At 42.8% G+C, this 14,451-nt stretch overlaps 1 protein-coding gene across 3 annotated transcripts in view; it reads right to left on the reverse strand.

Annotated features, from left to right (window-relative positions):
* Nucleotides 1-14,451, reverse strand: part of BANP (BTG3 associated nuclear protein) — a 114,318-nt gene that overhangs the window by 65,990 nt on the left and 33,877 nt on the right. For all 3 annotated transcript variants that reach the window (XM_027890385.1, XM_027890367.1, XM_027890375.1), the window contains one exon: nucleotides 13,681-13,920. In XM_027890385.1, the coding sequence (XP_027746186.1) occupies nucleotides 13,681-13,920 (240 nt within the window). The remainder of the gene's footprint in view (nucleotides 1-13,680; nucleotides 13,921-14,451) is intronic.

The following is a 14,451-nucleotide window of genomic DNA, read 5'->3' on the forward strand; positions in this document are numbered from 1 at the left end:
TTAATTCAAGGAAAAATCAAAAGCAGTATCAATTATCTGGGACAAAAGATATCAGGTGCAGTGAGATGTTCATACTCCTGGAATGAGGAAGATGATGAGCCAGAGCTGTGACATAAAACATCCCAGAAATTGCTTTATTGAGGGAAGGCGGGAAAAGACCTTCTTCAAACAGAAAGAGAGTAGGTTTGGATTAGATATTGGGAAGAAATCCTTTCTTGGGAGGGGGGGGGGAGGCCCTGGCACAGAGTTATCCAGAGAAGCTGTGGGTGCCCCATCCCTGGAAGTGCCCAAGGCCAGGTTGGACGGGGTTTGGAGCAACCTGGGATAGTGGAAGGTGTCCCTGCCCATGGCAGGGGGTGGGATGAGATCAGCTTTAAGGTCCCTTCCCACCCAAACCATTCCACGATTCTACCTACTGATCACAAACATTATAATTTAATCAATGTAATTAAATGGCCATAAAGGGTTTACCATTCCCTTCCAGGAAAGAACAAGGCTCCAGAGAAAAGCCCAGAAAACAGGTAACAAGCTGAACAGGGCAGAGTCAGAGAAGATTTTAGACTACAGATACCTAAAGCATCAGGCAGATTTTCCAAGCCAGGCATCTCTATTTCTTTCCCTTAATTCCTCAAACTCCCACTTGCTGTTACAGCAATCAAAGGTGTAAAAACTGGTCCAGACAACCAGTGCTGTTTGCACTGATTTTTAGCCCAACTGCAGACTCAGCCACAGCAACTGTACGTGCAAATTAGGCATGAAAAATTAGCCCTTAAGTCCAAAGATAGTTGATAGAAAGGTTCAATAAATTTCAGCAGCAAAATCTGTGCAGTTGGGATCACAACCTAAAATGTTATTCAGCTCTTGAGCAACCATATTTCCTCACAGTCCTCTGGTGACTGAAGGAAAATATAATGTTAATGACAGTGGAGTAGTTTTGAAGCAGATAAAAAGTTCACCATAACATTAGAAATGTGATTTACCTGCACTGGAGAAGGACATCCTGCAAACATGTGCAAACAATCCCAGGAAATCAATGCGTGCTGCCTCTGTTCCCTATCCATAAGCGATCCCAGGCAGCAGAGCTTTCAGCTGCCTCATTCCCTGCATGTCAAACACCAAACACTAAAGCAGGATATTGGAAATGAGATGTTTAACTTGGGGAAGCCCAAAGCAGAAAAGGCAGGAATACCTCAGAGGGAAGGGATTTGACTTTTTCGGCCCATTTCCTACTCCAAAGCAGCACAAACGCTGGGATTTTAAACAGCCAAGCGTCTCTGAGCCACAAAGCACACATAAAAAATACATTCAGCAACAGAATTCAGCACTTTGACAAAAAGATGCCCGTTAAAGAAGAAGGAAGTGCAGGATTTAGGTGATTTAAGGCTGAAGGTGTTTTTAGGGATCTCTTCACGCAGGGCAATGGATCGTTGCTGGTAACACTCAAAACAAAGGATGTCCTTGTTTTTAAACACTAAAGGTCCAAAGTTTGCTTTTTTTGGGAATCTCACTTCCCAAACAAAGCTTTCTATGAAAACACACCAGAGACTTTAAAATAGTTCAGTTATTTAATAAACTGCAAGAGCTTGAGAGATTTCCATAAACCAGGTTGATCCTGGGAGTTTGGGAGACTGAAAGGTCTGCACAGGGAATTCATGGAGACATGAAAAAGGAGAAATCAGAAGCCAATATTCCAATCTCATCAAGCAAAAGTTCAGGAAGAAGGCAAACATGCATCAGGAAAATTTAAAAAGTCAGCTTTAAAAGCCAGCAGGTGCATCAGGCTGAGCTTTGCCTTCCACATCCTGGATTAGAAACACAGCTTTGAGAAGCTCCTATGAAATTAAAAATACTGACAGGACAATATTTAAAATAAATCTTTCTGTGGTTCAAAAGGGAAAAAAAAAAAAGGCTTGGAAATTCAAAGGAAGAAAAGTTTGAAAATGCAAAGAAAAAACCTTGGAAACATAAAGGGAAAAAAGTCTTGGAATGCAAAGGAAAAATTTGGAAATGCAAAGGAAAAACAGTTTGGAAATGCAAAGGAAAAAGAGCTTGGAAATGCAAAGGAAAAAGAGCTTGGAAATGCAGCAAAGATGATCTGCTACAAACAGAGGGATCGTCGGCACCGATGTCTGACACGATAACACATTCCCAAACTTTTGGGGCATCTTACGTACAAAATAAGGAGAGGAACGGTTGGGTTTTTCTACAAACCAGGACTAATTCTAAAATAAGAAAATCCCAGGAAAAAACAACGTTCCTGAAAAAGTAATCCTCTCCTTAAAGGTCAGGAGTCAGGCAGCAGACGAAACAATGCACAGAAAACATGAAACTGTAAAGAAATCTAATTAGGAACAAACTGAGGAGGAAGAAAAGACATTTGTAAGATCAAAACCAGACATGAAATATTCCATCCTGATAGTGCATTCAAAATCAGCTCCTAAAAAACAAACTCCGTGTCAGGAGTTTGCATTTGGAGACTGGATATTGTTCTCCACGATCACCACATTTCCTCAGAAAATTAAAAGGTAAATCATTATTTTCATGGACTTGGCAGAGTTCCCTTCATGCTGATATGGTCCAGAATTTCCTACTGGTTTTGCTACATTTGGAAAGATTAGGGAAAGTGTTACCACCAGAGAATCCAACAGCCACATGAATAAAATAAATACATATTTACATGATAAATACATAATCCAAACAGATTTGCTTCACTGCAGCTTCATTTTCAAATTTAACCTAATTTTCAAAGCTTAGAGAAAAACCAACAGGGTGTCATATTCATCACTCAAATCTTAAAAGTGATGAAGAGAATCTTTTTTAAACCGACAGGAACATGATGGATAATCCGAAAAACAAGGGCTTCGGATCTGCCTGCTCCGAGTCGTGGAGAGGGGCGATTCTTCGGGGCCTTGGCTCACAAGATGCATTTTTCCTCAGCAGGGTCATACATTTGGAGGCCTTTTTATTAAACCAATAGCACATGACAACAGAATCTGCTGCACTAAACACTGGAACAGCCGAGGGAAAAATGAAGCACCTCCGAAGTTCCTTCTCGCGCCTTCAGGCTCCGACTCCTCCAACGGAATCAAGGGCTTGCACTGCCCATCTTGAAATCATTTTAAATGGAGTCATTGTTTACTCCTCTGACAGCTGGAAGTTCTTCCCCCTCTCCAAAAATCAGAATGTTTAGGTCTGGGCAAAGGGATGCAGCGTCGTGCTCCTCCAAGGAAAAGTCACCCGTTCCAGAGGGATGGCAGAGCCTTGGAGGCTCCTCCAAGTCATATCCATCATGTCACCCAATAATCACTTTCTATCCCATTGTTCTCATCCACAGTGGCCAAAAAGAGAGCTGTTAGAAACTTGGAGAGAGGCAAAAGGGGAGGAAAAATTCAGCTACCAAGTAATTAGTCCGGTTTGCAACTTATTTCTTCTCATTTCTTTTTATTTCCTCAACAGTCCCTTTGTTTCACTGTCACATTTATCCCTTTCAAATTAACCCTTTCTAATCATCCCTTTCAGCCATAAATTCATAAGCACCACGTGCTGTGGTACAAACTGTTCAGGGGGTACTTTCCTAAACGGCACGAAATACAACTGAGATCCTCCAATTTTACTACACACACACATAAAGAAGGATTTACTAACCTGTGTCAGCAACCAGAATATTTTAAACAGTGGAATATGTAAGTATGAAACATTTACAAAAATCTGAACTTTTCAATTGTCAGCTTTTAAAGAAAAGAAATGCTCTCTCAGAAAAGAAATGCTCTCTCCTCGTTAAAGGAATGAGATTCCCTTCTTATGGAAGACATGGTTAAAGAGGATTTCTGCAAATAAATTTCCATAGAAAACTGAAGGTATTTCTGTTAGGAGTATCTTGTGGGATCGAAGAAACGCAGAAAAGTTCAACTACAACCAGCAACTACTTCTGAAATGCCGATGATGCTGTTCAGACCAACTGCTGTTTGCAATTCCATGCCCAGAGAACACTAAAACACTTGAAAGAACAGGCAAGAAAGTTTTCCTCAAAATAATAATATACGCTATAAATTATTACATGATGAATAATAATGAATTACTGTATCACACTGAGGAAACAATTCTGAAATTAACTTCTTTGAAACTGCCACGAGAGAGCAACCAAAGTGTCTGCACGGCTGGGCTGGGTCTGAAGGACAGATGAAAGTGAAAGTGAAGAGATGAGAAAATAGCTCTCATCCCAAAGGCAGGAGGTATCCCTTTCTCTGTAAAACACAGACAGAAGGGTTTGGATTTTCAAAGATTTTGAAATCAAACATTACATGAGCAAAGGAAAGTCCTTCTCGATGGGTCTCTGGCTCAGGAGTCGCTCTGGCCATACAAGAAATAACAGCCAGCTGCCAATTACCAGAATATTGAACAGCTAATTTAATTGTCTTGGAATGGTTTGGGTTGGAAGGGATCTCAAAGCCCATCCAGTTCCACCCCTGCCAAGTGCAGGGACACCTTCCACCAGCCCAGGTTCCTCCAAACCCTGTCCAACCTGGCCTTGGACACTTCCAGGGATCCAGGGGCAGCCACAGCTTCTCTGGGCAACCTGTGCCAGGGCCTCACCAAAGAATTCCTTCCCAATCTCCCATCTAAACCTACCCTCCTTCAGCTTAAAGCCAGTTTTACTAAAAGTTACTTTGTCTGATTATTTAATTAGTATTATTAATATTTATTTAGCATATTTGTCTGAATATTTAACGAATCACAGAACCAGAGGAAACATGAAAACTATAATTATTTTAAATGCCCTTCTTCTTCATGCTAAAAGAAGCCTACCAGAGGTTTCAAAAAGAAAAAATTAAAATTAATTAGGATCTAGAATCTCCAAATTCCACCGAGAAATCCTGTCCCAAAGCAGAAGAGCTCCTATACTGAGACACACCTCACACCTCTCTGGAAAAGCAGTCAGGCTGTTTTTACCTGTTTTACAAGGAGCAGAATCTGCTCTGTTCTGCCTTTTGGAGGGAGCCATAAGCACTCAAATATTGCCATCTAGTGGGGTGTCAAATTCCCACTCTGGCAAGAACGGATGGATTTTTATCCATTCCCGTGTTTGCTCATTCCCAAGTCCCTCACAGCTCCTGCCAAAAGCTACGAAAGGTCAGGGAGCTGCAGGACCAGAGAGGGGCTGTGGAATGGGGGTGAGTGAATTAATTAATCACTGCAGAAGTGGACTATTTGTGATGTTCCTGGTGCACCCTTGGGTGGAAGCTCCACATGGCACGTTATGGCAGCGGCTGGAGGGCATTCCCAGGAGGATCTCTGATGCTGACAGACTATCAACAGCTGCAGAAACATAACTATTATCAGAAATCAATCAATCAAGCCCACAAGAAAATAATTCTGAAATCAGAGGGTTTATAATCTGAAAAGTCTCCCTGTCATCTCCTACAGCCTTGCTACAGGTCACGAGTCTCACGAGGGTCCCTCCACTATGCTGACACCAGACAAAGGACATTTACTTATACTTTTTTCCCCCATTTTTAAAATATATCCCACATTTACTTCAATTTTTTCCCCCGATTTTAAAAAATGCCCAACATATCTTTTTCTTTTTTCCCCCCATTTTTAAACAAGATGTTACTTGTCTGAAAAATCATCTTGCAAAAATCCGAAGACAGGCAAATAAAAGGAGATACCTCAGAAAGAGAAGATCTGTGTTTCATTTCCTCCCCAAATACTCATGGAACATTCGGGTCCCAGGATGAAAGCAGAGCTCTGCACTCCCTACAGCTGGAGCTGGACAGCTGGAAATGGCAGGGGCACAATTCCATATGGGCTGCACAGGCATTTTCATCCGAAACGGCTTTTCCTGAAGATCAGGACCTAAAGACTCTGACACTTGTTTGACTTATTCAGCTACTAATGATCTCCTTCCAGATAAAACACCTAATGAGCTTGTGACAACCATTATTTTCCTTCTGCATAATTAAAATGCCCTCACAGGATATCAAACCCGGGGCCTTCAGTTAAATTTACCTCTTAGTTCTGCACATTTAAAATGCCAGAGCAGTCGTTTGTGATCACAGTAGGCTTCTCCTTGCCATTCCTTGCTACAGCCTTGACATTTGTTTTCTTCACTGGGAGAAATCCCACAAGGTTTATGAGACGTCCCTGTGCTGTGGAACGGGACACAGCTCAGTGTATGATGTGGTCATTGCCAAAGGATCAACTGCCTGCTTGCAATCAGAGCCTGTTGCTCCAAACAAATGGAATCACCTCAATCGAGGCAATAAATAAATAAACGCTTCTGATTTTAGGGAGCTGCTGCCAAAAACCACATATAACAACAAGCACATACAACAATAACCACACATGACATGGGGGTTGACAGGCACGGTTTTACAGAGAAGTTGATTAAACAGCTGTTTGTGTTTCCTGGAGCAGCACAGTGTGCTGTGACAGGAGCAGAGCCCATGGAAAAGGGGGGTGTTGTTCCCACCACCCCTTCCCGAGCCGGCCCGTTACACAAGCGCTGCCTCGGGAGCCCATCTGGATGGCAAAGGTGCTGCCAAGAAAAACTCCCTGGTGGATCAACAATGCACATCTCCCCCCTTCCCAAGGAGTTCGTGGCTTCAGGAAGGACCAGCCAGGCAGAAACCCCAACTCCATTCTCCTGGCAGGCAGCTGGAGGCACATCCTCCACCAGCTTTTTAACCCTTGGGACATGGAGAAAGGGAAGGTGAAAGTCAGGAAAGTCTGTGACTTTCTGGAATTCCGTTCAGGAGGCTCTGTGAGCTCCCAGCTCTCCCTGCAGGCAGCAATGCCTTTTCCAGATGAATATACAGAAGTTTTGTGCGGATCAATCCGTGGTTGGTGGCTGCGCTGCTTTTCCTCTCCAAGTGCCAGGGATCAAACACTTCCTTAGACTCTTCGTGTCTTCTAAAACCACATTGTAAAAGCTCAATTTGGTCGTTTATAGGCTTTCAATAGTAAATATTTCTTGTTTGGAGCCCGTTGGAAGTTCAGTAGGAGATTTTATTTATGTCAGGACTGAGCCTGAGTGACACTGAGTAACCAGCAGCGTCCTCTCCACGTGGTGACAGTAAAGCACACTCAGCATCCATCTGAACCAGGCCCTAAAGGGACACCAGCACTGCACACTGGAGTAACTACTCTGCAGACAGTCATAACACTGGAGCAGTTCCATATGAGGAGGAATGAGCCCAAAGAAAACAGTGATTAATACAAAGAGTTCTCTGTTCCACTTGTAACTTCAGAGCTCCGACGGATCTGCAGTGCTGATAAAGATGATCCTTGGACATCACACTCAATACACTGATCATGAACAGGCCAGTGCTTCTCACAGGGGTTGGGGATTGTCAATATATGAATATCTAACTATGTCTGAAATCCACACAAGACTCCCTTGATTGCCATTAGAAAAAAAACAGCTTCTGTTCAACTGAGTTACAGCAGTTGTAGCAATAACTTTCCCAATGAGCACATCTTCCAGTTGCCCAACTTGCTGGTTTTTTTCCTCAAACACTCCTAAAGCAGCATTTAAAGTCACTCAGAAAGCTGCTTTTACGCTCCCTGGTTTTAGCTGCCTCTGCAGGAGTGAAGACCTGCACACTTCAGCACGTACTTGAACGAAGTCTGGCCAAAGCGGGAAAGTATCAAAGGATGGAACAACTGTGGGAAGAGGTGGTCCAAGTGACCTCATGCATTCATTTTCTATTTTCTGCAGAGCCTGAAAACTCAGCAGTGCCTGACAGCACATCACACACAGTCAAGCTGGGACTGACAGCAGCTGCTACGTCCAAGTGTGGAAAATGTAATTCCTCGCTTGTATAACACCAGAACAACAAGAGAAGTGGGAGAAGGGGAGAGAAACCACACAATTGATTTTATTTCCCAAAAATCGCTGCCTTTATTTCAGTTTATAAACAGTAACTGGCCAGGAAATTAATTGAAATAAACAGAAGTGCCCAGGAAAGAAGGAAACACGAGGCAGCACTAAATTCCAGCCTGTAGGAAGTGCCAGCAGTGATGCCATTTCTGAGAACTGTGGTGCTGAGATAAACTCAATGGGTTCTCCTATTATCTTCCTGCCCAGCCTCAAAAGAGGTTATCACTGCCCTCCATGTGGCAGCATTTAATTGATTCACAAAGCAGCAGCTATTTGGAACTGAAGCCAGACTTGTGCAGCTCCGAGAAGACAACGTGTGTGAAAGGAGCAGCTCTGCTGCAGCACATGGCCCTTCCCCAGGGTGCTGGACCAACAGGAATTCAGGATTTTCAGAAGGGAGAAAATGCTTTCTGTCACTTCTTTATTTTTCAAGATGGGCTGAACTCTCTGACTTTGCTTCTCACTCTACTGAGTATGAGATAGTCAAACTCTCCCTCCTCTCTCCCCAAATTCTGTCCCCAACAACAGACACCACTCATGGACTTCACAAGGAACCAAACGCAGCTTTTAGGACATTGCCAGCTGGAGGAGGCCCTCTGGGTGAGACTCAGAGCAGAGGTTTTGACCAGCACACAGCTCAGGAGGACCTCCTTGCCCTCCCCACCTGGCACAGGCACGAGGCCTGCAGAACTAAGCACGTTCTTCTCTGCTGGTGCTCAGCCCTTCACACTGAAATGACATCTGCGCTCCCCCTCAGCCCTGACCTGGGGGAGAAATGTGCTACAGCACCTGATCTGAGCACCAGGGATAGTGGGAGGTGTCCCTGCCCGTGGCAGGGGGTGGAACCAGATGAGCTGTAAGGTCCCTTCCAACCCAAACCACTCCAGGATTCTGTGATAATACCACAGGAACAGGCAGAAGTAAATAATTACTTCCCAAGAACTACAGTCTGTGGGATTTATCACTAGGAGAAGAAAATGTTGGCAAAAAGGATTTCCAGGGACCACAAGATGAGCTCATCCACCAGATAGAAACCACATAACTCCTGTGCAGGCTACTACAGCTTGGAAGATTAACTAATACTCTATAGAATGAAGAAACAGATCAGAGATCCCAAGCAAATTGTTAGTTTGAGCACTGCCACTATCCCATATCCCATTCTCTTCCCCCCAAACCTCCAGAGTATCCAGAGCTACAACTGATTCCCAACTCAGCTGTCATCCCCTATCAAGGGGATGGATTGAAATGACAATTAACAATGTAACTCCAACAATCCAAATTACAGAAATCCATCAATTTCTAGTGCTGATGAAAGACTAAATTAGAGATAGGACAAAATGCCAACTTGGATAATTTTCCTGGAGCTCTCCAAGTGTCTCCTGATGGAATTCAAGGTCTGGATGCACGACTACAATTGCTGATATTCCAGACTTTAGCATCTTGGTGTAATACTGTTAAACCACTGTATGCTGCTTTGTATCTAAAAGTCAGTGACTAGAATGATAATTCAGAAATGAGACACAAAGAGCCCAAAATTATAAACAGGAAATGAAAGGAAGACAGAGAAAACGCAAAAAAAGTGTACAAAGGTCAGGAGGGAAATAAGGATATAAAAGGAAAAATGGGTATAGTTAATAAAAATACAGTAATAAAAAGGGTTTCTAAGTTGAAAAGCTAAAAAAAAAATAAAAATACTAAATATATTCTGAACTGATAGGGCATGTCTTCAGTAACTGAAATGTTTGCTTACAGCACCTGAGGGGAGACTACAAGAAAGATGGAGAGAGACTATTTACAAGGGCCTAGAAGGACAGGACAAGCAGGAATGGCTTCAAACTGCCAGAGGGCAGGGTTAGATGGGATACTGAGAAAGAAACTCTTCCCTGGGAGGGTGGGGAGGCCCTGGCACAGGTTGCCCAGAGAAGCTGTGGCTGCCCCATCCCTGGAAGTGTCCAAGGAGAGGTTGGATGGGGCTTGGAGCAACCTGGGATAGTGGAAGGTGCCCCTGCCCGTGGCAGGGGGTGGAACCAGATGAGCTTTAAGGTCCCTTCCAACCCAATTCCACGAGTCCATGATGAAACATTCTATAAAATAACAGCCTGGAGTATCTCATAAAACAAACTCACTGGTGAGAAACACCAGAGCCAGCAGTTCCTCCAGGAGAACTCACAGCCCTTCCTCCAATATTTAGGTAATAATACTTAAGACAGACAGAAATGTGGTGCATTTGTAGTTTATCCTGCATTGCTATTAAAGATCAACATCTTCATTCCAAAGCAGAAGCTGAAGCAGCAGTGACTGACTACACATCTTCCAGGACACCAGTGACCAGCTGCTTAAACTGGCCCAACCTGCCTTATGTTTGGGCTGTGTGCATGAATTTATATAAATATATATATATATATACATACATATATATCATCCAAGTGACATAAATTACCCAGCTGAATGTGTTTCCTATTAAGCAACTGTGTGTGGGCTGCTGTTGTGTCAGTTTGTGTGCTGCAGCACCAGTGTTTAATTCCATTTGGCCTCTGTTGAGGACACAACTTCTCTCACAGTGGATTAACATCTCTTACAACTAATCCACTAGGAAAGTGGGCCCATCCTGACTGGAAAAAATCTTACACATAACAGAAACACTGAGCTTTGATCACCAATTTCCTTCTATCCTACATTTTTTAATTCTGTCTTAAAAAGGGAAAACGTGCCATTTCAAGCAGAATATACATCATTTACAGGTAAAAATCAGATTTTATCATTAGGTATTCTCAGATAACACTTTATTCCTATGGTATGTAGATGACAAGGATGGATTCTGGATTAAATAAATATTGACTCATGAAGGAAAATGGGGAAAATTCACTCTACATGGAAATTTTGGAGGCAGATGGGAAAATTCAATAGAACTAATACGTATATAAACATATGGATTACACATATATGTATATATATCATATGTATATATATCATATGCACATACAAAATATGTAAATATGAAATATGCAAATATGCAAATATATTATTACTAATGTTATTTTGTTTTCATTTAATTAGATTATTGTGAAGAAGAAGAACCACTGAGAGATTTTCTATTCTGAACTTCAGAAATCCCCTCTCTATTTTCACCAATGACATGTAAAATCATTCTTTGTATTATCAAATTTCTTATAAATTTCTGAATTTGGGAATCTGTTTTTTCCAACTCACTCGTGGAAATTGCTGCAAAATCTCCAAAGAACTAAACCTGTATTTTCTGTTATGCAAAGAAAATTACAACTGAGGATGTTCTTGTATCACATTTCACCAGAAAATGTCTCCATTTTTAGTAGGGCTGAAGTAATGAGCTATTTAATAGCATATATTGTGTTTAAGTCATTTTGGTTTCATGCCCAAAAACTCTCTCCTTTACCACTGCCACCCCACAGGCAAATTCATCCCACAAGTGAAAATTTATCCTTCCAAAGATAAACTTTCCTCTCTCTTGTGGTGAACCTTGTGCAGCGGATCAAGAATTTTTAATAAACACACATCTCTTCATTTTCTATACTTTTTGCATATTATACAAAATATCTGCTCTATTAAATACAGATTTGCTTGGTGTTTTTCTTATAGGAAAAAAAAAAAAAGAAAAGAAAGGATGGAATAGCTTTCCACTGACAAACTGCAAGAAAAATAAAATCCTTTCTATGGGCTTGAGCTCCTCCAGCTGTGATTGGCAAGGCTGAGGCTGATGACATTGGAGTTTTCATTTATGTTTAAATTAATGCATCGAAGCCTCACCAGAGCAGAATCAAACCACACTGTTGGGACGACCACCTGAGGTAGAGCTGCACTCAGATTTTTGGTCAATTTTATGCAACAACAGTTCCCTGATAGAAACCAGCTGGTGTGTGGAGCGGTGAGGGGGATGTGGGATGGCAGGGCTCTTCCCAGGAACGCTCTGGCAGGGATCAGGGATGAAATCACGGCACAGATGAACTCACCAGGAGTTCTGCCACCAAACTGAGCATGGACACAACCTCCCCTGGAAAGCACCGACTCATCCACAGCCATGAACAGGTCACTGAAATCCAAGCTCACTTCCACTTAATTACTCCCAGTGATGATATATTAAGTTATTCTGTGGAATCATCATTTCTGGACCACTGTTGCTACTATTAAATCTGCTGCTTCATCAAGTTAACGTGAGTTTTCTTCATTTGCTGCCACAGAATTCTTTGTCATGGTGGTAGCAAATCTCAAGAACCATTAACATTTTGGTACCCAAACCAGTAAACTCTGGTCAGACTCTCACAGGGGGGATTTTTTCCACAGGATATCCACAGTCCCTAGTTTTTTATGGACTGGTTCCCAAAATAAAGCAACACATTGGTCAACATGAAGAAGAAATAAAGGTGTTCCTCAGACGCCTGCATCTCAAACCTTCCAAACCATGCTCATGACATCAAAGACAGACATTTGGTGCTCATGATGCACTGCTCCTACATCTGTGCCATTCCAGACCTTTTCCAGCTGCAGGGACCACTTCCATAATCCAGTTTCTTCATGGTCAGAATGCCTCACAGAGATGACATAATCCCCAGCTGGAGCACTTGGGCACAGGGGCACATTCCTTCTCCTTGCTCACATCTTCAAAAATCTGATTTTCCTACACAGCCAATTCCAGTTTCCTTCCCTGTAACTATCCCACACATCGTCCCAACAGAAGCATAAAAACATCCAAATCTTCAAACGCCAGTCCAAATAGGCTCTCTCTGGCCATGTTTTTAAGCTTTCACTGGAATTTTAAACTAGCAATTCCATACAGAACTCTCTGGTATAACAAATTATTCCTACTTCAGGTGACCCAACACAAAATGTGACTACAAAGAATCTTTTAACTACAAGATCTACTGGTTTATCAGAATCCAGTTCAAGAATCATCCAGTCCAGCTCCTGGCCCTGCACAGGACACCCCAAAATCCCACCATGTGCTGAGAGTGTTGTCCAAACGCTTCTTGAGCTCTGGCAGCCTTGGGGCCGTGACCACTGCCCTGGGGAGCCTGGTCAGTGCCCAACCACCCTTTGGGGAAAGAACCTTTTCCCAATATCCTGGATATTCTAATTTCCTGGAAATAAATTGCCGAGAACAGACTTGGCTGACTTCAGTGTATTCACCAAGTCATCCTCTGCTAGAAGTCATGCACATCCAGACCCTTCCTCACTTATAGCCACTGGCTGTGCCTACTACATTCTATATAAAAACGTTTGATTCCTTTTAAATTGACAAAAATTTTGCCTTCAATACAAGTAATATCTGTTCATTACTCCATAACAGCCGAAAGAATCAAAAGACTCGTGCACACTGGAACAGAAACAAGTCCATCAGCATCATGTGAGTCCCTGCTACGAATCCACAGATTTTCTGATAATGAGATTGCAAATTTCTTCCATCACAATCACAGCACATCTTTGGAAAAACACACATCAATGGGAAGTAAAAAACTAAGATTCAAGACCATCCTGCTTTGAGCACTTGAAATTTGTGTCCTTTGCTTTATTATTTCTTCCATTATCCAAGAAAGTAATGTTTCTATGATATTTGCTGTACTCACAGATGGTAGTTCTGAAAAAACCTGAATTCAGAATTCAACACTGAGGAATCTGCAGTGAACACGCACAGCAAACTGAGTTAAACCAGCCCATTAGGATTCCTCCCTAAGCAAAACCCACCAAAGCTTGCGACACCAACACACGCCCCGCTCTTACGACACACGATTTGCGTTCCAGCTCGGAATTCCCAGAGCAACACTCACAGCGAATGCCGTAAATCATGAGCGGGTCCAGCTGCTTCTTGCCGTGCTTGCCCTGGCCCGAGAGGTTGGAGATGGCCTGGATCTCGCGGTGGAACAGGTAGTCCAGCAGGGTCAGGGCCATCTTCTCGGCCGTGCGGCAGTTGGTGCTGATGTGCAGCATGTCCGCGGGCGTGATGGGGCAGCGCACGCGCATCTCGGGGTTGTTCTCGTCCCCCAGCCACGTCCCGTTGGGATAATCCTCTGCAAACACACACCAGACACGTTCTAGTTGTGCCACCGGTCACGGTCAACTTACGGCCACCGTTTCTTATCGTGACCTCTCCCAGTCTCCATAAACTTTCAAATTCAAGCGTGAAAAGAGGCTCATGGAATCTGCTACTGATAAAAATTACTCTCGAATCCTCATCACTGGTGACCAAAATTGTTGCCATTCACATTCTGGCCTTGCCAGGATCTGGTACAGTCAGTCCAGATGTCCAGCTCACTCTCAGATGCCTTTTGAAGTGCCTCACAGCAGAGAACTCTCCAGTCACAGTGTTCTCATGCAGCCTTAGTCATCCCCTAAAAATGAAGATTACTGCAATGCCGCCTTATTCTGAAAGTGCAGCTCATTTCAAGCAGCCAACAGCTTTGAACCACATTTCCCCCCCCAAAATATCAGACAAAAAGGAGTCTAAGCAGGAGAATATATTTAAGAAATTACAATCAATAGTGAATTTGTTTAATCACTTAAAAGGAGTATCTCAAGCAATGACAATCATTTAGAAAGTA

The sequence above is a fragment of the Empidonax traillii genome, unplaced genomic scaffold (assembly GCF_003031625.1).
Source record: "Empidonax traillii isolate 1590-97213 ecotype Southwest subspecies unplaced genomic scaffold, ASM303162v1 scaffold13:size3042203, whole genome shotgun sequence".
In the NCBI taxonomy this organism is placed as follows: Eukaryota; Metazoa; Chordata; class Aves; order Passeriformes; family Tyrannidae; genus Empidonax; species Empidonax traillii.